The 24,684-nt window shown below is 44.0% G+C and overlaps 3 protein-coding genes and 1 non-coding gene across 6 annotated transcripts in view; 2 read left to right on the plus strand and 2 right to left on the minus strand.

The window, feature by feature from the left end:
• The first annotated feature begins 1,398 nt into the window (after nucleotides 1-1,398).
• ics (ras suppressor protein 1) lies at nucleotides 1,399-3,435 on the plus strand. Its single transcript, XM_066725571.1, has 8 exons — nucleotides 1,399-1,677; nucleotides 1,963-2,013; nucleotides 2,077-2,197; nucleotides 2,265-2,383; nucleotides 2,453-2,535; nucleotides 2,604-2,718; nucleotides 2,796-2,928; nucleotides 2,998-3,435. Exons 1-8 carry the CDS (start codon nucleotides 1,533-1,535, stop codon nucleotides 3,080-3,082), a joined length of 852 nt encoding a protein of 283 aa, XP_066581668.1. The 5' UTR covers nucleotides 1,399-1,532; the 3' UTR covers nucleotides 3,083-3,435.
• A 177-nt stretch (nucleotides 3,436-3,612) lies between these two features.
• On the minus strand, nucleotides 3,613-3,694 carry TRNAS-GCU (transfer RNA serine (anticodon GCU)). Its single transcript has one exon. It is a non-coding gene; the product is annotated as a tRNA-Ser (tRNA).
• Nucleotides 3,695-4,016: 322 nt separating this feature from the next.
• LOC136772971 (tubulin alpha chain-like) lies at nucleotides 4,017-5,637 on the plus strand. Its single transcript, XM_066726260.1, has 4 exons — nucleotides 4,017-4,244; nucleotides 4,316-4,730; nucleotides 4,807-5,221; nucleotides 5,293-5,637. Exons 1-4 carry the CDS (start codon nucleotides 4,070-4,072, stop codon nucleotides 5,584-5,586), a joined length of 1,299 nt encoding a protein of 432 aa, XP_066582357.1. The 5' UTR covers nucleotides 4,017-4,069; the 3' UTR covers nucleotides 5,587-5,637.
• Nucleotides 5,638-5,769: 132 nt separating this feature from the next.
• neur (E3 ubiquitin-protein ligase neur) overlaps nucleotides 5,770-24,684 on the minus strand; it is a 47,903-nt gene continuing 28,988 nt past the window's right edge. For all 3 annotated transcript variants that reach the window (XM_066726257.1, XM_066726256.1, XM_066726255.1), the window contains exons 2-4: nucleotides 11,910-12,076; nucleotides 10,469-11,040; nucleotides 5,770-10,385 (exon numbers count right to left, since the gene is read on the minus strand). In XM_066726257.1, the coding sequence (XP_066582354.1) occupies nucleotides 9,260-10,385; nucleotides 10,469-11,040; nucleotides 11,910-12,076 (1,865 nt within the window). In that variant the 3' untranslated portion in view covers nucleotides 5,770-9,259. The remainder of the gene's footprint in view (nucleotides 10,386-10,468; nucleotides 11,041-11,909; nucleotides 12,077-24,684) is intronic.

The raw sequence follows: 24,684 nt of genomic DNA on the forward strand, positions 1-24,684 counted from the left end.
CTCGATCGATCAATCTCTCCCTCTCACCCAAAGATGTTTAATTCGTTATCGACTGCGGTGAAAGAATGTATCCAAATAGAAAAAAATAGATATTTTATATACGTATACAAAAATGTTAGCACTTAATAGTACTTAAGAATATATTGTAATAGCTAAGAAAGTTGATAAACATCGATCAATCGATCAATCAATTTCTCTCCCCTCCATCCTTCTCTTTCTCTCGTTTTAGCACTCGCCGATTGGCCGTAACGTCTCAAGTTCGCCGCTTCGATGCCAATTGATGTCATTCCATCCGCAGGGTGCTAAATATACCCTCGTCATCAATCACGGGCTATAATAGCAAACAAAATATAACGTGGGCCCATAATTCAATGAATCTTAATTACGTTTATTACGGGATAGAAATCGAGGAAGAAATGTATGCCGCGTCGCATCATTCGGGAAAGTCTCTTTCTTCGCGAAGCCTTTCGGCGATGAAGCTTTTTCCTCGCCTATCGAGAATTCATGGCTCTCGTGATAAACTGCCAATGCGGTTAATGATCGTCGTTGCAACCAGAGAAAGAGGGAGAAAGATAAAGAAAGCGAATCGGCTCGATCGAAAATTCAAATTTCTTCCAAGATTTATGCATTCCGAAGGATAGATCAATAAAATGGTGTATCGTCATTAAGTTTATATCTAATACGTACAGTATATATTAGCTATTTCTCGCGCTTGAGATAGAAAGAGAGAGAAAGGGAGAAAGAGTTAGAGTCACGGCGTTAGTAAATTGACCGATAATGTTGGCCAGCACTGATTGGCGGATAGCAGTGATGGATGCACAAGCCACGAAGAGGATTTAACATCCAACCTGCGCCTTAGTGCCCATCATGGCATGTCCTTTGGCGTGCACGCCAAGGTCGCTAACCCCTTCGGGGCCCTCTGCTACTCGTTGGCGCCACATTTATCTCTTCTCTCTTCTCCTCTCATCTTACACTCAAACCCTGCATCATTCGAGCTTCCAACAACAAAGTAAATTCTTCCCTCGACCGCAGTTCATCCTCGCCCACTATCTTTATCCCCCGACGCATCCGAGAACCCAGGAGACTTTAACGCAGATCGCACACTGGTTGTTTCGCTATTCTCTCACTGTCACAGTTCAGTGTTCAGTTGAGCTTCGTTTGGCTACTGTGCAGCCATTGCAGACTTGTACCACAAGCGCCATCTGCCGTTACGGAGTGCGTTATTACACTTTCGCCGTTGAGTCGGTAATACAGTAACTGTGTTCGGAAATCTACTTAACCGGTCGGTGGTGCCATCTGGTGCTTTTCGAATTATACAGTATTCTTGACTCTCTTTTCTTGATATAAATACTTGCGTCGCTGTTCTCTTTTCCACCTCTCTTACGTCTCAACTTTTTACAGCCTCTTCCCTCTTCTTTCAGCAGCATGCAGAGGTACATACAGTGAGATCGTGGGTCTGCTGAGAAGTGCATCTTGGGTTGGTGCACGCGTATCTTTACCAGGGACGAAGTGTGTTCAGGATTGCGCACGCAATGGATCAAGCGCCAGTCTCGTGTATCCCAGCCGGGAAGATGTCAAAAGCTAAGAAAGTCATCGATGAAGCTCGGGAAATCCAAAATCCCGAGCTGGATCTCGCTGATAAGGGCACCACGACGTTCGAGGAGATGCCTGGCTTATGTGAGTCGACCATTTTCTTGCCACCGCTCTACCTCGCTCCAAATTAGGCAACTTGTCCTCCCAAGTTTTTTGGAGCAAACGAAAGGAACGACGGCCATTTGTCACTTGCCTACGCATTGGGCGTGCCGGCACATGCGCATTTCTCAATCACTAAAAAATATAAACTCTAACAATAATAAACAATCCATGCAACTTCATCCTTTCTTTCTCAGAATTACATATATATCTATTTCTTCATTTATGTGTTTCAGCTTGCATTCTAAAAATTAATGAAATCTGTTTCAGTTAATATGATAAACATAACTCGATTGACGCTAAGCCATAATAAAATTCAAGGTAATTTCTCTATTGTCGTCGATACTTCAAATACCATATTTTCATGCAAATTTTTAATTATAGTTGTACCGCCCGGCATAGCAAATCTGGTTAATCTGGAGATACTGAATCTGTTCGACAATCAAATCTCAGAACTGCCTATCTCCATCTCACAACTACCAAAATTAAGAATTTTTAATGTTGGGTACGTGTTTGCTTATGTTTGTTTTCTAAAATTAAACTACTCCATTTATTAATGAGTTAATTTGTAGTATGAACAAACTCGATGTTCTTCCAAGAGGGTTTGGAGCGTTTCCAGTATTAGAAGTTCTGGATCTGACGTATAATAATCTTAGCGAGAAAAATTTGCCAGGGAATTTTTTCATGATGGGTAAATATCAATCATCGTTAAGCGTTATCGCGGAATAAAAATATTTTTTTTTTACGTGGCTTCTCACAGAGACATTGAGGGCACTGTACTTAGGTGACAACGATTTCGAATACTTACCCCCTGAAATAAGCCAGCTAAAGAATCTTCAAATCGTATGTATAGCTCTTCATATATTGACAATTGTTCTAAAATTGCCCTAAATTTATTAATTTACTTATAGCTGGTACTACGAGATAATGATTTGATCGAATTGCCGAAAGAACTTGGTGAGCTTGCACGCTTAAGAGAATTACACATTCAAGGAAACCGGCTGACAGTTTTGCCACCGGAAATCGGTAAAATTCTATAAAGATTTAAACACCACGTGCATTATCTGTAATATTTACAGAGTTTTTGTTTCTTTATTAATTAGGAAATTTGGATCTTGTGAGTAATAAAGCTGTATTCAAAATGGAATTTAACCCATGGGTGACACCTATCGGCGATCAACTCCAAGTTGGAATATCTCATGTAATGGATTACATAAGATCAGAAACATATCGATAGTAAGTAATTGCTAATTATTTATAGTATCACAAATTTGGAATAATTATTAATTTAAACTTTATCCACAGCGTATATAACCGACACCAAAGTGCCAAAGGACCACCACCACCAATCGAAAATGATAAGAGCAAAAAGATTTCACGCGCTCGTTGATTAACAAGAAGAATTAATTAAAGAATTGTGTAGACGTAGGTGTTTTAATCTAACGCTTCGTTTTCTTACACTGCCTGTAATTTTAAACGACTGAATCGCGACAAATCTCGCATGAATGGTGCCTTGCGTAATTTATTAACGTGTATTAAGATAATTTATACTTATTTTAAATATGTAAATATTAATATTATGATAAAGTAGATATGACAGATACTAACTATCGCTAACCCAAAAAACTCCTTTAATTTTATACATACCAACTTTTTATAATACGGATTATACTAAAATATTGTTATTAATAATTTGAGAAATCTATATCATAATAAACTGTTTAACGAAAAACATTGATTTGTCACATTATCTCTTAGGACTCGATCAAATATGCCTGCATACCGACTTTGTATCGTTCCATTGACTATACCGCTACAAATTAATCATTCAACAATGTTAAATAAATATAAAATATCAGGCATATCGATAAAACGGTATGGTCGAGGTAGATAAGCGGATTTAAAGAGAAAAAAAAGGTTCGACGAGGATGGGATTCGAACCCACGCGTGCAGAGCACATTGGATTAGCAGTCCAACGCCTTAACCTCTCGGCCACCTCGTCCTCTTGCATAAGAGTGAAAAATAATCGAGGCAATCGAGGATTTTGGTAAAATTTGAAACTCGCACATTCGCTTGTTTAATTATAAAAATTCTGAAATTAGCCGTTAATCACCCTGGAAACGGAAACCAGCCTTCCAAAAACAATTTATTTTCACGGCATTTTTCGTTCGGACCGCAGGGACGTTCCGTTGTCCCTCTAAATTTTTTGGTGTTTCTCTTTATAAATTTTCTTGTATTTTCAATTTATCAAAATGGTAATTTCTTTGTAGTTAATTGTAACGAGAAAAACATTAAAGAATACACTATGATAATTTTTAAATTTAAAAAAAAATAGCGCGAAGTTCTTTCAATCCACATTGGCCAGGGAGGAGTACAGATGGGTAATGCCTGTTGGGAACTGTACTGCCTCGAACACGGAATTCAACCGGATGGAATGTTACCACCATATCGTTGTCCCAATGACGAAGGATTTCAAACATTCTTCAGCGAGACTGGCATAGGAAAATATGTTCCTAGAGCTGTCATGTTCGACCTTGAACCAACGGTCATCGGTAAAGCCACAAAGCAAAGAGATCGAAAAAGAAAAACACGTAATACACATAAATGCAATATTTATTTGCAGATGAAGTTAGAACAGGAACGTATCATCAGCTATTCCATCCGGAACAGCTGATTTCCGGTAAAGAGGACGCCGCAAATAATTATGCCCGGGGTCATTACACTCTGGGGCGAGAAATCCTCGATTTGGTACTAGACAGGATCAGAAAAATAGCTGACATGTGCACGGGTCTTCAAGGATTTCTGGTCTTTCACGCTTTCGGCGGTGGTACTGGATCGGGATTCACCAGTTTGTTGATGGAGAACCTTTCGATCGATTACTCGAAAAAGTCCAAACTGGAATTTGCCATTTATCCGTCTCCTCAAATCTCAACGGCCGTGGTTGAGCCCTACAATGCTATTCTAACGACCCATACGACACTGGAACACTCGGATTGTGCATTTCTCGTCGATAACGAGGCAATTTACGACATTTGCAGGTTAAGATTCGGTCGTTGTATCGGTTTTAGGTTAACACAATCAAACGAGTAATTTTGGAACAATTGTTTTCAATAGGAGGAATTTGGACATAGAGAGACCAACGTATACAAATCTGAATAGGCTGATAGGTCAGATAGTTTCGTCGATCACCGCATCGCTGAGATTCGACGGGGCTCTGAACGTCGACTTGACAGAGTTTCAAACAAATCTAGTGCCCTATCCTAGAATCCATTTTCCCCTGGTGACATACGCCCCTATTGTATCCGTGGAGAAGGCCTATCACGAGCAGCTTACAATCATGGAACTAACTTCGTCTTGTTTCGAGCCCGCGAATCAAATGGTCAAATGCGATCCACGTTTGGGAAAATATATGGCTTGTTGCCTCCTCTATAGGGGGGATGTGGTACCTAAAGATGTCAATGCCTCGATTGCTAGTATCAAGACAAAACGTTCCATCCAGTTTGTCGATTGGTGCCCCACCGGATTTAAGGTAATAAGAAAAACATAGAGGTTTTCCTCCGCGAGTGAGAAAGATCTTGATTGAAAAATAATTAATTTCAGGTTGGCATCAATTATCAACCACCGACCGTGGTACCAGGTGGTGATCTTGCAAAAGTTCAGCGAGCTATGGCAATGTTGGCCAACACCACAGCAATAGCCGATGCTTGGACCAGATTAAACCGGAAGTTCGACCTGATGTTTGGAAAACGCGCGTTTGTCCATTGGTACGTGTCAGAGAGCATGGACGAGACTGAATTTGCCGAAGCTCGCGATGATCTGGCCGCCTTGGAGAGGGACTACGAGGAGGTAGGAATGGACACTGCGGATATGGCAGACGAAACCGAAGAAATGTGACTTCCAGGTTTCAGCACGTCGTATACAAGTTTTGTCCCAATAGTCCATATATATTGTCTTTTTCGCCAATTTTTCCCTTTTTATCTACATGTCTTGTTTTATGTAACTTTGGCTTATTTTGATATCCGCTTATATTTTAAATAAAGGAGAGTGTTGGTTGGTCAAATGAAATTACTCGTCGTGTTCAAAGATATTACAGACTTTTTTTTATTGTAGGACGGCGCAAAGCCGCACGAATTATATTACATATGTATAAATTTTTATCGGCATCTTTACACCTAGGTTCGGAGAAGACTCTTATCGTACAGTGACTCTTTCCTTTGTTTGCCAGTTAAAATTGCATATATAAATCCATCTATGACGTGTACGACCTCAAGTACGGAGACTCGCATTCATTTGAAAACTATGAAAAATGGATGTTACTTCAATTTACAGGGCGTATATATGTATATATTACAAACTGATATTCGCTGAAACTGATATGGACAATCTGATGTTTCTCTGTTCGTTTACAAAATATCTCGCCATTGCAAGTCAAGAGTGGACCAACGAGCAGTGGCTGATCGTACGATAAAGGCAGTAAAAAGCGATAGCACACTAAATAGAACAATATAGAGGCAGAGATTTTGACGAGAGGATAACGATAATAACGATAAATGACGGTAGATGATAATATTAATGAATGATAATAATAATAATTGTTAATAATAATAAAAATAATAATATTAATAATAATAATTAATAATAATGACGATAAGCTTTATCTATCGTAATTCTCCCATTCTATCCTCGCCATGACTCGGTTGCACTATCAACGAATTTTTTTGGAAATCCTTCCTCCTCTTCTTCTCCTATAAACGCGTAATTTATATAGAAAGTAGCTTTAAAAACTCTTTACCATCTCTCATCGAACGCTTAATAGAATAATAATCGCATTATAATCCCTACTATTATTATATCCTTTTCTAATAAATCCCAGCAGTGCCAAAGCCCGATTAGCAAAGTCGGGGCCTTGATATCCTATGGCCAGGCCATTCGTACAATAGTTTTCATCTTTGTATTTATAAATTTCATCCCAGCTCCCAGTTTCTTACTATTCATTATCCACGTCGCATTTCGTGTTCCCAACGTTATCACTATCTCTCGTGTAACATAAAAACCTTCGAAACACTCTTTTCGTCATTTTCTTATTTAGCTTTTTTTTTTAATTATTTTCGATTGGCGGTCAAAGCGACCGCCTCTCGCTGGACTAGAGATTTCACTACTGCTTCTTATTGCGCATTAATATGCGTTATTCGTAAAAACCTTTGCGTCGCTTCCCTACCTCTCTCTCTCCCTTTTAGACAAACTATATTCTATTCGTGTTAAACGCGTGACAAAAATCATTTACCGTCATTGGTAATATCTCACCCGCCACTTCGGGAGCATTTTTTCACGATGGATCGTTTGGTGAGGACGCTCGCGTAGAAAATTCGATAGGAAGCGAACGTCTTCCTTGCTAAACTTTACTTTTTCTTTCTTATCGAGGTAGCGGTAAACGCCTATATCGGAGGTCACGTTTTCACAGACCACAGACGTCACGTAGGAATCGCCGTTTACAATAGATTGGAACGCATGCCTTTGAGAGCAGCTTGTTTGCCTCGGGCAAGATCGGTTCCCAAGCAGCGAAATTGGTCGTAATGACGTAATGATCAGCGAAAGTTTCTGTCATCTCTAGGTCGCAAGGACCAATTTTGCTGCCTGGTCTCTTATTTGATAAAGGACGTACGCGTAACGCGATATACATATACATATACCGGGGTACTGTGATAGAACGATGAAAGCTTCCCATGAACCAATAAGATGACAATCTGTCCAAGTCTCAAATGAATCCCGATTATTGTGTGCAATAGCAAACTTCCATTGTTCGTCGATTTACATAAGGCACGGCCTTCGGGACGTTTGATTCCCATGGATCTTGCAATGTTCTGCGTGTCCGAGAACCAGTTCATTTTATTAACCAATGTTTTTTCATACACTTATCGCTGGTGTACGAAAATAAATTTCTTGCCAGTGCGATCGAGTCTGGATCGAAGAGAGTTACGACGGAAACCAGCGTTCAGTCCAAACTCGATCACGTCTTCTCGTTTTGCCTCGTCTCTTTCAAAGCAATCATCCGACTCGTCGGTGCAACATCGTGCAGTCTAGCGTTTGTAAAATAAAACTCGATTATCTGTACAATATACAACTCATCTCTTTCAGAGTTTTGGCAATCTTATGAGTATTCGATAAACGTTGGCTTAACTATTTGTATCTCTTTTTTTGGCTATGGGTTGCGGTGCCGCACGATCGTTCTCGACGAGTCGCACTATCAGAGTCTGTGTATAGGATCTCTGGCAATTGAAAGATTTCGACAGATAATATTAAACGGTCCAAAAGTACGAAAAGTGTGGTGTTTCTCTCTTTATATATTATATGTGGCTACCTCGGAAAGTACTCGGAGCGTCGCTATCGCGCGAAGTGAAAAATAAAACAGAGAGGGGGACGTCGCAGCACATTCAAAATAGGTGTTTCTTTGGTAATATATATACCGGGTGTGCAATTCATTCGTGACCAGCCCCTAATATAGCAGTGGATAGTTGGAATTCAACAAAAATTTGGTAAAAGTTTACATTTTGAAAATTCCTTCTTCATCCACGGTTTTTGTGGTGGCACGAGTTAACGAGAGACTCGGTATATATGTGTGTCGTGTCGTATCAAGGAAAAATCTGACGCGCCTCCAAACGCTAACGTATCAAACAGCATTATTGTCAAAAATTCTAAGCAAAATAGAATATAGCGGAAGCGAATACGTAAACGATTTCCAATAGATTCTATTTCCTCGAGACAACTAATTTTTAAAAATTCTAAAATACGTCAGAAATGAAAAAAAAGACACTTATGCGAATGACGTAGAAAAAACGACGATAACGAAGACGCTAGTACTTATAAAAATAATAGATAATCCTTGAATAATAATAATAATAATTATACTATAGTTATGATATAATAATAAGAATAATAGCAATGATCATATTAATAAAAATAATAACATAATAATAATTAAGTAGCAGTAGAAAAAGAGTGGTAATGATAGTTACAATAGAAAATTGTAGAAGAATAGCGATAGATTAAGATATCAGTGATGTTCGTATAACTAGCATTAAAATCAATCACCGAAGATGTTTAACAAAACAGAAGAAAAAAAGAAAAACAAACGAGAGAAAAATAGAGTGAAAAATAAGCGAAACAATCTTCCGGAAGACTTGACGCGCGTGGAGACTCACGCATTCGCTCGCTATGACTATCTTGCCCGCGTCGAAATTATCGAGACATTTATTGGACGTTTGAACGACGACTGAAAACTGCTCTTTTAAAAAGATTATAGTCCATCTCGCTGCCGCGAAGAGTAGTGGTGCCATTATGCGATGACTTTTATCGACGTTCCTAATTGACCAGCAGGAGCGATAAATAATAGCAATAATATGGCAGCGGGGAGGAGCAGGCATCGTGAAACTGTTTCGTACTCAGGGTGGCAAACACGACGACGACGACGACGACGGCGGAAGCACGAGAAAGGAGCGAAGGTGTGCGGCCGACAGGTTGAAGGAGAACAGTCTCGATCCCGGTACTAGCGGGGATGGCTCGAGGTCCTTCAGGACCTGTAGATGCGAATGACGTCCCTGATGGGGGCGCGACAGAGAGGACAGTGGCCACCACCCTTGCCACGCCACTGCTGAATCGCGCAGGTATAACACATGCACATGTGACCGCACATGTACAGGACGCTATTGATGTTTCTCTCGTAGCAGATGGAGCATTCGCTGGGTTGACCGGGCGTTGGCTGGAGGCCCTCGCTCCACTGCTGAAGATGAGAGGACGCTTGTGACGTCAGAGTACCGTCGAGACTCTGATAGGTGACTGGATCCACGTAGGTGGACGATCCAATGCTGGTCATCGTACCCGTTAGAGGGGGCGAGGATTGCCTGGAGGATCCAGCGTGCTGCGTTCCTATGACCACGGCTGGCGCGTGCTGCACTTGCTGCCCGGAGTTCCTGTGACTCGCGGACGATGCGTAGATGGGATGTTGCGTGGGTGGGGCTGCAGCGGCCGTCAGCGGGGGAGTGGGATAACCACCTTGAGGTGGCAGATTCACCACTAGAACGGTGCCACCACCTACGGCTGGCTTGAACTGAACCATCTCGGAGAATCTCGATAATTCGGTCGCCGCGTTGCTGTGATTAGAATGTGTCTGTTGTTGCTGCTGCTGTTGCTGCTGCTGCGCATTGAAGGGAATGCTCTGACGCATCCTGGGTGGAGAGGTTGGCCTACTGGCGAGCATCCTGACGCGTTGCGTGCTGCCATAGACATCGACGAAGGCCCACAACTTCAGGGTCTCGTCGACGTGCATCACTACGTTCGGAGGACCTCCGTTCTTGCTCATCTGAACCTCTCCCTTGTGCGTCACCGTGAACGCAATTTCGTCTCCTGGCTGAGGACTAGAGGCTACATCCTTCGAAACGACCCAGTACTCCGGACGGTCCAGCAATAGATCGCTGTCGTCCGGTAGGTCCTCCGCCGTTAACCTTGCAGGGTCGCAAGAGGTCAGACCCAAGGCCAACGCTCCGATGTACATTGGTTCCGTTGCTAAAATCTGCACGACCAGTCGTTCGCCGAGCAAGAGGGGTCTTCCGGTGAACGCGTAGCCGTGGCAGAATTCTGTATCCGTGCGAGTGGCCACGCATTGCTGGTTGCTGAAGCGTATGTTTCTGCCTCGCGTCCTGCAAACATCAGGAATCGTTAGAGGATCATCCTTGAAGGGTTGAGGACGAGAATAAGAAAGGGGGGGGGGATGTATACTCACGGATGAAAGGGCAGTGGCGTAAAAATCACACCGGTCGGTTGAAACCTGAGACCGGGTAGATCGACGTCGGGGTCCTCGTGGTGGATGGACAAGTTGTGCATGGACGGAACGATGATCCTCTCGACATCCCTGCCAGCGTTGCTGGCGTCGTCCATCGCGGAATGTCTGCTGTGTTGAGCATTGTCCTCGTTGCTATGGTCCACTCCTCGCCTGATATTATTAAATATCTGTCTGTTGGGGTCAACGAACTCTATGGCCGTGCTGTTCCCGTAAACGTCGATGATGGCCCAGAGAGGACTGCGAGTTTCGACGCCGCTGAAGAAGAGGCCCTTCTCTTCGCCGTTCACGCCAAAATGTACATCCCCTGCTGACGTTACGTAGTAGAACAAGACGGTGTCGCGTTCGGCGAACCTCTCGGCTAGGGCTTTCGCCCAATATCCGGGCTTGTTCGTCATATCCGGACAGGCGTACCTCGGAAGTCCGTTCACCCAGTGAATCGGATCGTTGCTTGTGAATCCGAACCTTATGACCCCGCTCCAATTATCAGAGATTTCCAGGAATTTCACGCACACCTGAAAAGCAAGAAAATTATTACACTCCGGACGAGAATTAATATTACACTTTGAAAATACCAAAGTGGAATTCCTTGGGTAATTTCTAATAATAAAAAGCTTAAATACAGTCATCAGACTTATATATATAGAGAGAGGATCGATTTAAAACGGTTTTACGCGGGGATTAGAATAAACTGGAATTCAGTGTGCGGATTTTAACGATAATAATGATAATGACGTATAATATGGCTTATCAGCGTCTCGAGAGGATCGAGTTAAAGGTTTTTCATACATTCTATATGAGAGATTGGAAAAAATTGAAATTACTCTTTTTTACCGATTATAATGATAATGGTGTTTAAGGAAGTCGTCGGTTTCTTCGGGAAGATTGATTCAAAACGGTGTTTTACGGATGGAAAAGGGATTGGGAAAAAGTGGAATTGCCATCAGAGTATCCTTCGAATAGCTCGCACACCCACGCCACGATCGCGAAGCGCGAGATTCCAGGGGTTTGCGGTTGCTGGCAGTGTTGGCGCACTATTAAATGTTGCTCGAATGGAGAACGCTCGCTTGTGTAAGGTGATCGGCCAATTCTGCGTACAGTCAACATCAGCGTCAGCCCACGTGAATTACTTTGGGTCGTTCGTCAGGGTCGTTGCGTTCATATCGGTCCACGCAGCTGGCGCTTTGCAGATATCAAATGCAAATCAGGATTTTCACCATCGGGCAAACGCGAGCCAGTTTCTCACAATTAACGCGGTCCCGCTGAATCACATTTGAATATTTAGCGAACGCAATTGAAAGTTTGCTCTGATTGCTTTGTCGGTGCGTCATTGACTCGGTATAATTTTCCTCGAATCTGTGTTTGTGTGTGAGACTAATCTTACCTTTTCGCCAACCCGCACGGGTCTGGCACTGAAAGTGACGCCTTTGCAGAAGCTTTCGATTCTCCTGGCGATGGTCCCGCCATTGCAAATTCTGATATTGTCACCGTGCACTTGGTGAAAGGTCAAAGGTGGAAGATTGTTGGTGGCTGCACTGGACGATCTGGGTGCTGCAACATGTCACAAAAGAAATTCCAATTAGTCGTTTACTTTATTTTTTCTCGAAGGAAATAGTCTCTAACAAGTTTAGTCGTGGTATCGTAGGTGGGAATTTTGGATATTTCCAAGTTTTACGTGGGTGAATCCTCGAAATGTGGATTTTTTTTAGGTAATAGCATTACGAAGGAGGGTTCCCGTAGATCTCGTAGGAGGAAGCGAATTTCGGTGACTATATTTGGCGAGTTTTCGTGGAGTTTAAAAAAAACGAAGCGAATAGAAAGTGGACGACACAAGGTAATCAAAATTGGTTTTAATAAAAAGTATTGGAAAAAGAGTCCATGGCTGGGACAAATGGTCCACTGGCAAAAGACACTCTTACTTCCAGTTTCTGGAGTACCACTTGATAAAGAGAGGAAAAGAGAGAGAAAGAGAGAGACCGAAGGCAAAAGCTACAGAGAAGCTCCGGTGCTCAAAAGTCGAGGAACAAAGAGTGAGTCTGAAGTGATCGAGGAAACCAAAGGTGCAGTGATCGTGAAACTTTAATATAGCACCTCTGAGGATCCATGGAGCGTTTCCACTTTGGAATTTCATAACTGCGCTAGCTTCGGATAATTTTTCCAACATTTCTTCCTTTAAGCGTTAAACTAAACTTTTTTTGCGCACACCTCGATTGCTATTTGAGAAAAGTGCCAAAATTACAGAATTATATATTCGTAGAAAAACACCGATTGACTTTGGAACGGTCGAATAAAAAAAAGAGAGTAACTGTAACACTTCAATATGTACATATACATGTATATCACCTCTGAGGATCCAGGTTGCATTGGCACTTTGGAATTTCATAACTGATACAATCTAAGATAATCTCTCCAAGATCTGTTTATTGGCGCGCGAACGAGCAGGACAACTTCCGGCAGATTCATGAATAAGGATTTTAGAACGGAAGCTAAATCGGCGGATCCGTCGATGAAGAAGAAGAAGATGATAGTCGCATGACACTCCGAGGGGTTCCTGCCCGTGCAAGAGTCGAGTTTCCACTGACTTTGGACGACGTACGGCCGCACGGGAGCTCGGACTCCGAGGAGAAGGAGCGAGTATCGATATGCAAGAGTCGAGCGAGGCTTTGAACCGTGAAGGGCAGGCGGGTGGAACGAGAGACGCTCTCCGAGTCCGAGCGAGACCGGAAACCGCACCTCTCGTACAGGAAGTCATCGTACGGAGTCGTATCGCGTGCAAGAAGCACCGTGCCACTATGCTCTTCCATCGCTGATACGCTTTCTCTCCGGGGACTCTCAACGGATGTATCAAAAACCACCTTGAACAATGCCGACACCCAAACATCGCACTGCCAAAGAGAGGAAACCGCGCCGAAACACTCCAGGGCTTCTTTCCAAACGCTTCCTCTTTTTTTCTTTCATTCGGTGGTTTACTCGCCATTTTCAACCGCCTCGAATTACCTGGTTCGAGCCAACGCTCAAATAATCACCTCGTCAAACTGCTTGGCCACAAGCCTTTTTGCAAACTCTTTAATTCGCACGCTGGCGCGAATGGGACTCGCAACTAGCAGCGATAAAAAGCATTGATACTTCCGAGCGATCGATAGATCACTCCTGAAGCCATACGTCGTTCTCACGCTGCTTCATAAGGAGAGTAAATTAGAGACCGGTCGAGCCCTGTCTCTTTCAAAGTTTTGATAGAGATACTCTAGTTATAATTTATTGGAGTTTTATAATTGATGCTCTACTTTTATCTCTCTCTCTCTCTCTCTCTCTCTCTTCTCCCTTAAGATTCCTTTTCATTAGTTCGGCACTTACGAACAATGCAAAGAAATCTTGTAGTTTCGAAGGAAACTGCGATTCTTCAGTTGAAGAATAATGGCGGGTAAACCGCAAAAACAACTGGCGTTCGATACGTGACGCAACGAGTTTGCCTTCCAGAATGCACGATTCCTTGTCTCTTTCACAAGTGACCTTGGGAGATAGAGAGATTTAAAGGAATGGTTTATGTGGAATTGTAGAAAATCAAAACTGGGGTGTTGCATCATTGGTTTATTTTTTATTGAGAGTCGCATTCCTTAATATAATAATATACACTACTTACGAGTCATATAAACATTATAAAAACGTTATAAAAATAAAGAGCTTAAATTAAGTTTGAAGTATATACTATTGGGTTGATTTCATAGGAATAAAAGTGGAGTAAAGCGTGTAAACAGAGGGCCACTCGTGTCACGCATTGTAATCACGACGCACCTGGAAAGACAACACTAGTATATACCTTAACATTCCCACGCTGATTCCGATTCGGTTCGATTAACGCTAACTTATCTCACATCTTGTGAAGCGTCGCAAGTGTATATATTGGGCTTTCTTGTATAAAAAGTCAAACAAGTTTTCTCGGATATAAATAGGTGTTAGTTATTAAATGCTGATACATTTTTATATCGAGCGTTCAATCAATAAATTTGAGATGCACGGATCGAGGACCGAAGAAGATTACTTCGGGGTTATCCGTGGATCATCGTTCATCATCGTAAATTCACTTTCTCTCTCTCTCTCTCTCTCTTTTTCTTTTTCGTTACCCACCGAGAATTATCGCCCTCTACCATCTAGAACCGTCAGCGAACATTAATAAGCCACGCGTGCTTTATACTCTTCTCTACTTTGAAATATATAAAAACTCAGCTTTACGCTTCTCGAATTTTCCAAGTCTCTTTTTACGCTTTTGTTCCAGACCTCATTATGACGAAACTTGAGAAGCGTTTCACTTTAAACTTTTTATATATCTGTAAGTTTCACATTTTTACAGAGAGGTCTTTGAAATTTTTTTACGTCCACTGTTTCGTACTACGAAAAAAGGATGCTGAATGATACAGATGCTCCGACATTCCATAGCTGTGCGATTGTGGTCGATCGTAGGACCGTGCAAATTGCGATTGACCACGGATTGTTTTTCTCATCGAACACTGTCCGATCGCTGAACGAACTCTCGATTCCATTGTTCCATTAGTTCTCTATTTTCCATTCGCTTGGACTTGTGTGAGGATACCGATTATTGGAAAAATTGATTAGACTAACAATCCTCGGCTTGATCGAGTCACAGTTTATATAAGGGGATACGACTCAGGATATATCACAGAATCATAATGTCCTACTCATCACACTTGTCTAAAATATGTCTAAAAAATGTCTTTAAGTCACTTGGTGCTGTATGGGTTGACAAATAAGTGATCTCGATACCAATTGATTCTTTTTACGAGCGATAGGCCTTTACACAGGTCAATTTTGATCATAGAAACTATTGGATAATTAAGCGATCGCTCCGACAAAGAGACATTATTGGAGGAATTAAGATCGTAAGACAAAAGATTGGTGCCGACCTTCTAGAAACTCGAGTAAGACTCGACTTTGCAGGTGAAAGTTCGCGAATAACACGAAACACGCTGTCTCTGCACTAATAGAAGTCCAAAGAAGCTTGGGGGCCGTTAATAAAACGCTCCGTCATATTTACATTCGAGCACGACGTGCAATAATCATGACGTCACTCGCGAGTCATAAGGACCATTTTATTCCACTTGGCATTCGAGCGATCATCCATGCAAATCGCGAGAATCCCTGCGCATCTGCTAATTGGTTTATATGCTTCGTCTATGTTGCCATTTGCAGGTGGATATGTTCATATTGGTACTATGTATTTACACACACACATTCACACAAGTACATCTCTCGTGGGAAACTCTTGACATACATTTGCGCGGAAGTGCGATTCTCCTGGCTCTCAGGTGCGCAGAAGGCGCAAGCTCGAATATGATTTGTCGCGTCTTAAATGTCGACCGAGTGAAAGCTATCGGTTTATCGAGCGATACAGAAAGGTTCGTAACAATGAACTTTGTATGCATCTTGTGTAAACACAGGAAGCCTTGACCGAGCTAGATTCGTGACTGGATCCGAAATACTTTACCACTTTACTAAACTGTTAACTGATCGCGCATAACCTCCATAACGATTCTCGATCAACCAATCCCGTGGAACCAATTAAAATCGATTTCCATTCGCTGCGATCTCATCTCACCGAGTTTTGACAGCGCGCTCTACTTGCCACGGACAGAAGCTCTAGTATGTACCATAAATTTGATGCATCTGTGTCGAGTCGAAACACAAATCATTGTGACTTGGCGTAAGAACTGTTTAACGACTTCATTGGTGATTGTAAGAAAGAGTCAGACGAGTGCCTAGAAAGCAGCGGTAAATGGAAGAAGCAGAAGAGGAAGAATGGTAGTTTAAGAGAGGTTATAGGAAAGTTTAGGTGGTTAGAGGTCGCGCGTGCGTCGGTAAAGTCAGCGTAACGACTCGAGCTCGTTTTCTGTAACGTGAAATGGAACATAAACACGTTAATTTCACACCGGATTTTTTGTATCTCGAAATACGTTTACGTCCACTACGTCACTACGTCCGCCGTCACCATTAACCACAACTGTCGCTATTTCGCTTATCGTTGAAAACGAAGCCGGTACAAGATATATATTTACCAATACATTAGGTGATATGGGTGTAACACGATGAACGATACCGGTAAGACGGCACAGGAAGCACCCCTACTGATAGGATGGCCCTCTATAGGAAGCCACCGTATACTATGTTTTTGTTGAATCGAGGAGGTATACGAATCCGGTAATTTTTTATGCGGGCACACAGTGGCGCCGTAATACGTGTGCTTGCAGGATTGTATGGAGTTTAACGATGTAACGAGTTTCGCGTGTGTTGGTTAGGCCCGTAGAAACGTTATTATAGTAGTGGTAGGGTCTTGTTCCCACGCCCGATGCCGTGATCTTTGCTTCGGCTACCTAGTCCTACCTACCCAGCTAGGAGGAGATCTTTGCCCCCCACCCTTCGAATTCACAGCTGCCTCTCTCTTTTCTGCCCCCACCAATAGGCGCGCTTGCTTACGTAACAGCCTCGGTAATGTGCCTGCCAAAGCATCAACAAGAAACATGTAGCTCAAAGAAAACATTGCATCTATGGAAGACATTGCACTTTTGTGTCGCCGACTATACATTGGCCCTAATCCTCGGACCTACGGATTATCCATAGACTAACACAAAAAGTATTCGATTCTCTCCACCTCCCTCCTCACCCATTTTTCCCCTCTTCTTCCACAGTCGTAAACACTGTAATTCCTCTCAAAACTGTGCATCAGCCATGTGCCAAATGGAAACAACAATGGGATGGTCGAGATTCGAGTGCAAATCGGGGAAAAAAATATATTGTATAATATAATACATGCAGGCGACTCGCGCTATTTCTTCAAGGAGAATTTCGCTCGGAGGAGGATGTAGTGGAGAAATAATCGGAGAATAAATCGTTGTCTAGTACTCTCTCTCTCTCTCTCTCTCTCTCTCTCTCTCTCTGCCTCTCGGCAAGATAAACTCGGATGGTTGCAAGGTACCGTTAGAAGGCTCGGTACTGCTTTCAGCATAATCTAATTATTTGCTAAAAGCCAGCAATATAGCTCATCGATGGCGTCTATGGCAAAAAGCGAGTAGACACGGAAATTGTAGAAATGAAATTGAGGCGTGCGCGCGCAGTTGAGTGTTTCCCCCAGATCTGACGATACAAAGAGCGTTGTAGGTTTTTGTGTAGGAGTGTTTGGAATTAGACTCGCGTCGCGGGTGGAATAAAGATCGGCTTTCTAAGAAGCGGCACATGCAGGTACCATAACGGTGGTCTCGGGAAAAACAGATTCCTATCTGAGCAAACGCCGAGAGTATTCCTCTTCCTATCTCTCTAATACTCCCGCGTATAACCTAACCACGCATTAATTTCCCATCTGCTGCCCCGTCGGCAATAAAAGGTCAATTCCCTGATTATGCAAAGAGACGAATTAATGCGCCGAATGTTAATGAGGGAGGTCAGCTTGGATCCATTTTGATGAAGCTCGGTCGGTTCGCCAAAGAGAGAGAGAAAGAGAGAGAGAGAGAGAGAGAGAGAGAATGTGTAATCCGTGAATATAGTCTGCTATATACATAGGACGGTCCCTCGAGCGTTTCAAATTGGTCAAAGCAGCAGTTTTCAGCAGTGGCGGCGAGTCTATTCCAGTCTATTCGCCGCTAAACAAAGCTGTCTGGCGGAGTGACAAGTGTGTATTCCCAGCGCGAGGAGCCTCTTAAGAGTCTTAACGTAACCGACATGACGAGCAGCGTGGAACAATCGGATTAACGAAGTTAAACGAGAGGGTGGTAGCAGTCCGATACGGTTTTTACAACATCCACCCCCGTAGCAAAGTTTTCAAGAGAGGGTTCTACCACCAAAAGCGGGCATCTGTCGCGTTTCGCACGTTCGAATTTGCCAGCGGGGGTGTACGTGAAAAATTGCGGAGTCTGGTGCAACAGGGCTATAAGCCCCACCACTCCTTACATCCTCCTCTACACGTCCAAGCTGTCTCGCTCGCTTTGACAAATGCTATATTTACGAGAGATCAGTCCCTAATCGGATCTCTTCCATCTAAAAGGATACAAATCAATCAATCTATTTAATTACTTAATTTTTTGCCAGGTCGAACGAGAATATTTGATGAAGGGAAGAAGATTGCTAGAGCAAAACCATCCACGTTTATATATATATATATATATATAAGAACAGTTAATTGAGGTAATGCGAGTTTTATTCGAGAGAGCAAAGTCTGCAGTTATGTGTTCCTTGCGAGCAATGGATGAGTCATTGCTGTAATGAAATTCCAGTTCCTCGCGCTACAAAGGGAAACACACGCGTGCCCGTGGCGTCGTTATTAGGCGACGCTATTCTGCCGTGCACGCGCGCGCGCGCGCGCGTTTCGATTTTAAACAGTCGCCACCAACCGGCTTTTTGCACAACTACGAGCCGTTCTCTTGCGCACTATTATGCAAAGCTCTCCCATTCTCTACGAAAATTTCCACCAAAAACTCGTTGACCCACGTTGCATCTTTGGAGATAAACTGGTTCCATAATAATTCGTAACTGTTTCGCAATATTGCTTTTACTCTCGTGGCTCATTGTTGCGTACAATTCCGTTGGATGACAAGAGTGAAACTGACAAATTGGCAGAGCGCCGGAGCGTCGCACGCGGGAGACCCGAAAAGTAGAGTTTTCGAACGACAATGAGGAAGGGAGTTGGGAGGATGGCGAAGGTAAAAAGGGAGCAAGGATACTTTTTGTTCCTTTACTCACCATTGCCGGCGAGCCTGAGCCTGGCAACTCTGGTGGCCCTATTGACGGTCAACGGTCTCCTCGGTCGTTGACAAGACAAAGACATCGACATTTCTGTGTCTAACGCGCCTTGTCAAAATTCCTAACCAAACGTACCACTCGTACAACCTTATCTACAGTCCCGAAACGTCCAATTCGATGAAGAGCGTAAAATCTTGACGAGAGTCACTTATCGAGGTTTGGATGGCGAGCAAATGTTTGTTTTTGGAGTACATAAAACGTGTCGAGGGAGAAAGGAGGCTAATACTATCGGGCAAATTGAAAAGGTTCTTGTGCGATTGTGATGGATCGAACTCGTTCCGTGATTGCGTATTGGTGAGGAGTGGTTGATTGGGGGAGAGGGAGGGGGGGGGATATGTGCGAGGAACGAATAGGAGAGGGGAGGAGTGGCGCGGATAGCAAGGTTAGGATGAAAATCGTAAGAGTCACATGGCAGGGAGCGTTGGAAAGGGATTCGCGTAGAACGTAAACAAAGATCGGAGGAGAGAGAGCACCGGCGCGAGGCGAACTGTTAGCTGGAAAGGCGGGCAGCTTGAACCACGCCACAACAACGACTGGTCTTCGTCGAGTTCGTTCCTCGTTGCAGAAGCGAACTCCCCATCTGGTGTGAGTGTTGGTGCCCATGGTGCCCCCCGACTCCCTGTTTCTTTCGCTACTGCATGTGTGTGCGTGTATGTGTGTGTGTGCGTGAACAGGAAAAGGGGCAGGTGTTGGTGGCCCGGAGCGAGCTCGTGAGAGTGTAGGCGAGTGTAGGTGAGCCCAGCTTTGTCGAGATGTGCCATGATGGAAGTTCATCCTATCTCGCATGGTGGTGGTAGTTGTGGCGCTTACTCGAAATACCGAGGCGTGGTAGGAGACCTTTGTCTGTGTACGAACGAATGCACGCGAATAACGTCCTTCTCTCTCTCTCTCTCTCTCTCTCCCTCACCCCCACCAACCACTCATCCTCCATCCTACTCCACCTAATCGCGTCTCATCCTTCCATGAAAGTAATTCTTAGTTGGAAAGAACCGTTCCGCAGGATCCCTCCACACGTAGTTGCATAAACGTCATTCTGATCCTTCGCTGCAGGATACCAACGCGCTCCGGGATAACCATCGTACTCATCATAGCCATAAAGATACATCTATAGTCGCACAAGCGATATAATATTTATTTCTTTTCTCTTAACTCCAGCTATACGCCAATGATACTGAAATCGACTGCATCGAAATTGAAGAGCGAAGGAGAGAGGTCTGCACCGGGGAATGCTAGATAATTGCAGAGCCGGAGATTTTTCAGTCGTACACTCTCTCAGTTGCGTCGGTAACCTTCCCGCAGGATCCTGCAGACTCGTCGAGCGGCGGAAACCGCTCGTGGAAGCGGATATCTGCTCGATCGCGCTCCCCGGACATCAAGCGAATAATAAGCAACTTATCTCTCGCAGTTTTCTCATTTCTGTCCCGAAGAGGCAAGATTTGCAACTCTTTGCGAAAACGAGAAGCGGCTCCTTTCAATCTTTCTTACATTTCACTCTTTTCGAATCCTTATATTATACATGTATATATATTTTAATGTGCATGTACTATGAAAAAGCACTTTGTAGCCTCCGGAATAAATTGAAATTAAGGATGATGGTTTTTCAGGATTGGCCTGGAGGATTTTCCAGGGTAGCTGGGAGGCTGAAACGCAGTCGCGAGCCGAGTGTGTCGTTGCAGCTGCCACCAAGAGCGAGCGAGAGGGTGAGAGAGCAAAACATGGGGCTTTGGGGGCCTAGCAACGGTTGCGCACCACCTGGCCCCAGGAAGTCAGCAGCACCGGGCTTCTACATTGGCGTAGAACCTTCCTTTTTTAACCCACTGTGGAAAACGCCCGTAGCGGAGCTATATCGAGAGCTAAAAATACTCTCCCTCTCTCTCTCTCGCTCTCTATCGTACTCTGTTAAAGAGGGTTGCTTGGGTTGGAGAGACACGCATTGAAAGAGAAGAGGGGGGATCTGCGACAAAAGCTCATCCACGAGACTTTTGGAATTCGGCTGCCCCTCGGTTTGCGATTATTCTCAAATCGATCGATAATCTTTGTTAGCCGTACGTGTGTGTCCATACATATATATACCTGCTGCGACACGAACGACTGCACTCTTATCTCTAATCGCATCGAGAAAAAGACACTCTCCGTTGTCTCGTTTATCATTACAAACAATTGCGTAATTTAATTACTGCTATTTAACGAATGTCATTCCAACATGGCCATTTCTCACCTTACATCTGTTTGACATTCCTCGAATTTTAACGATGGCAGGTGAGGACGGAGAGTGCGTACACGAGAGTCTAAGAGTCGTGTAAAAAATTCACAATTGCCCATCTTTGGCTCGGTACGCAACAACGATCGAGATAAATCGACGGAGAAAATTGTACCAAGCTCGATGACGTAATCTGGAGGATAGACGATACTCGGGGATGTAGGGGAGCGTAACTGTATGATGGATAGTTGGGATTTTAGTAGCTGTGCGACAAACGACGCACGATATGCAGAAAATTAAATGGATCGATGGCTTTTCACGGGACATTAGCATACTTGATCGTACAAAGTCGAAAATGAGGCGTTGTCCAACAGGGGTGGATTTTATGGGATTTCACGCCTTTGAATACATATATATACATACATAGGAAAGTGATTGGAGTTTTGCGCAGGAGGGACGAGGACGAAGATGATAATTTTTCGGGACGAGTTCCGTTCTCCTCTGCAGATGAAGAGGAATTTCGGCTGGAATATCGAGTAGCTATGAACGCGCATGGCAGAGAAGGCATAGAGACGTGGGCGTGGGCGGATTATCGTATTTCAGTGCAGTGCGATTTTCTATAGAATTTCCATGGAAGCGAAGCTGCACCTCGGTGACCCCCACTGCAGCGCCGAGTTGCCCATGGGGTTTGCGCGTTGATATCGCAATAGAAGCTCTATCGATCCTGCCTCGACATCGGACTGGCTGTTGTCAGGGGGTTGATAACGACATGCGAGCTTTGCCCGTGGTCCATATCCTCCCCCACTCAGGCTACTTTATATATATATATATATATATATACGACTTCCTCCACAGTCCATTTAATTAATCTTTCCAACAACGACGCTCCCAGCCATTTATAATGAAAATTGTAAACATGTAACAGGACAAAAGCAAACGATAGTCCAGTCCCTTTCCCGTCTGAGTAATATGAAAGCTTCCAGCGATAAGTCCTTATCAAAGCAACTTTCATACTCCGGAATAAAGGAGATTCTAGCACGAACACTGCTACTGCTTCGTAGGTTGTAATTTTGCTTCCGGACAGATGTCGAAGAGACGCGAGGCACCTTGCGCAGGGATTTACATGTGAATATTCCCACCAAGTTCGATGAGCCAAAGTTTTTGTCGCGTGTGAAACGCTGTGGGCCAAGAACGGAAGGAGGAAGGGGCGAGAGATTCTTGGACGAGAACCAAGGGGAAGCCTAGGAAGGATCACGTGCTTCCTATAATGGAAAACATATGGCTCCATCTCTTCTTCGGATCGTTACTCAAACGACAATGAACTTTTCGTACCAGTTACAACATCCTCCGGAGGAAACTTACTTTCCTCCTGCTTTCCCATGACGAGCCAACAATTTCACACACCGGGTCAGTATCATCTGGACAGTATCATGGGACCAGAACCACTCGGAGGTACCTACACTGCACATGTACGTATAATTGGGCGCCGGGATGAATTACTCTCATCCGCGTTTCTCTTAACCAGAAGGTTAATGGTTCACCAAAGCTCCTCATTTGCAGGAGACGCTGTCTTAATCTCGCGGAGGATTCACGAGTACCGATTAGATCGACCGATTAAAGCGGACGTCACTCGTAAGGCCTCGCCTTCCGCAGTTCTTATTGCGACAGCGAAGAGGAGGAGGAAGAGTTGTCTTATTCGTGCATGGCATCCAATGGAAACTCACCAGGAGCATCGTTTCATGGCGTAAACAACAAGCACTTTACTGGGAAGCCGCAGCACGTGCAGCCTTTCAAAGAATCTTTCCGAACGTTACGATTTCTCCTGCGATACTTCCTGTGTTTAACTGCGAGATGAAAGAGCGGAGAGTATCAACCGCGTCAGATGTTACCGAGAAATTAGAATCGAACGGAGGCTCCGCTAGGAATCTCGACGCGGATAAACGGATTGAATCGGAGAAATTAGAGGAGAGTAGGAATCGCGGTTGGTTGACGAAGAGTCATTGGAGTAATTAGTATTGCGGTTGGTAAAGTTGCTGCGATTAAAAACGATAATACGAGGCACCGTGGGCGAGAGAGAGCGTTGAACGATGGACCTCGAGCATGTACGCAGTTTGACCTTTGCCAGCGGACAATTAATTCATCTGGTGGACCATTCAACCATTGACTCGTTCATTGAGAAGCCACTAAATTGTCTACGTGGGTCGACTTATTAATCTTGTTTTTTCTGCCACTTGGAAGGTGCCCGATCATCGCTCCTTCAATCAACGAGAATCCTCCCACTTCCGGTGATTAAGAAACTAGAGGAGATGTAGACCGATCGATTAGCATTATTTTACAGACCTCGCATCCTTTCTTTACATTTGGCTCGTAGCGATATTCGCGTTGAAAGAATGGGGTGGCCTTGATAGAGAAAAGGGAATCATCCGAGCGGTTGGAGGGTTTTGCGCTACCGCAACATTTGTTCCATTAAAGTCTAGAGGCTCGCAGGTCCCTGGAGCAATATCCCCAGGAGCTGCTGGAAGACTCCGAGGGACCCTTCCACCCTCCGGAAAGTCAGCTTCGAGCAAAGAGACCCCATTGTGTCGCTACCCAGCGAAAAAACCGCAAAAATGATTCACCCTGTTAAGCACACATATCTAACGCCCCCGAACAGTGCCATCAGGGAAAACCGGTACGAGTGCTTCTTGCCAACGATTCTTCTCAAACTTATCACGAGATTATCTCTTCTTCGTCGTGAGAGGATGTTTTCCATCTCGAGAAGAAAATTATATCTGGCATGCGTTTAGCCTCGGGAATAAGTGCAGTGTCCGTGCACATAGGCAATGGTGCAGAAGCGATTGGATAAATCTCGAGGACGTGGACGCCCCTCGGGTGATCAGTGTGTCAAAGACTTTCGTGAGGAAGAAGATATTTCATTTGGCTCTCGTCTTTTATCCAAATATTATCAGCTGCTGCGCGTCTGTTAGCGATCATGATTTTCCTATCCCGGTCCCTTTCCACTTGGAGCTCTGTGGAGGAGAAGGATGAGGAAGGGCGAGTCGAGGCGAGAGCTCATCCTCCGTTGCCCGGGCAGTGTCTTCTGGAAGCACTCGGGGCCGTCGACGGATGTTAAACAGTGGAACGATCGTCGGTGTAACGACTTAAAAGTGAAAATCCT

Source organism: Prorops nasuta, unplaced genomic scaffold (genome assembly GCF_024137725.1).
Source record: "Prorops nasuta isolate Cenicafe-Biocafe unplaced genomic scaffold, Cenicafe_Pnas_1.2 PNAS00004, whole genome shotgun sequence".
Taxonomy (NCBI): Eukaryota; Metazoa; Arthropoda; class Insecta; order Hymenoptera; family Bethylidae; genus Prorops; species Prorops nasuta.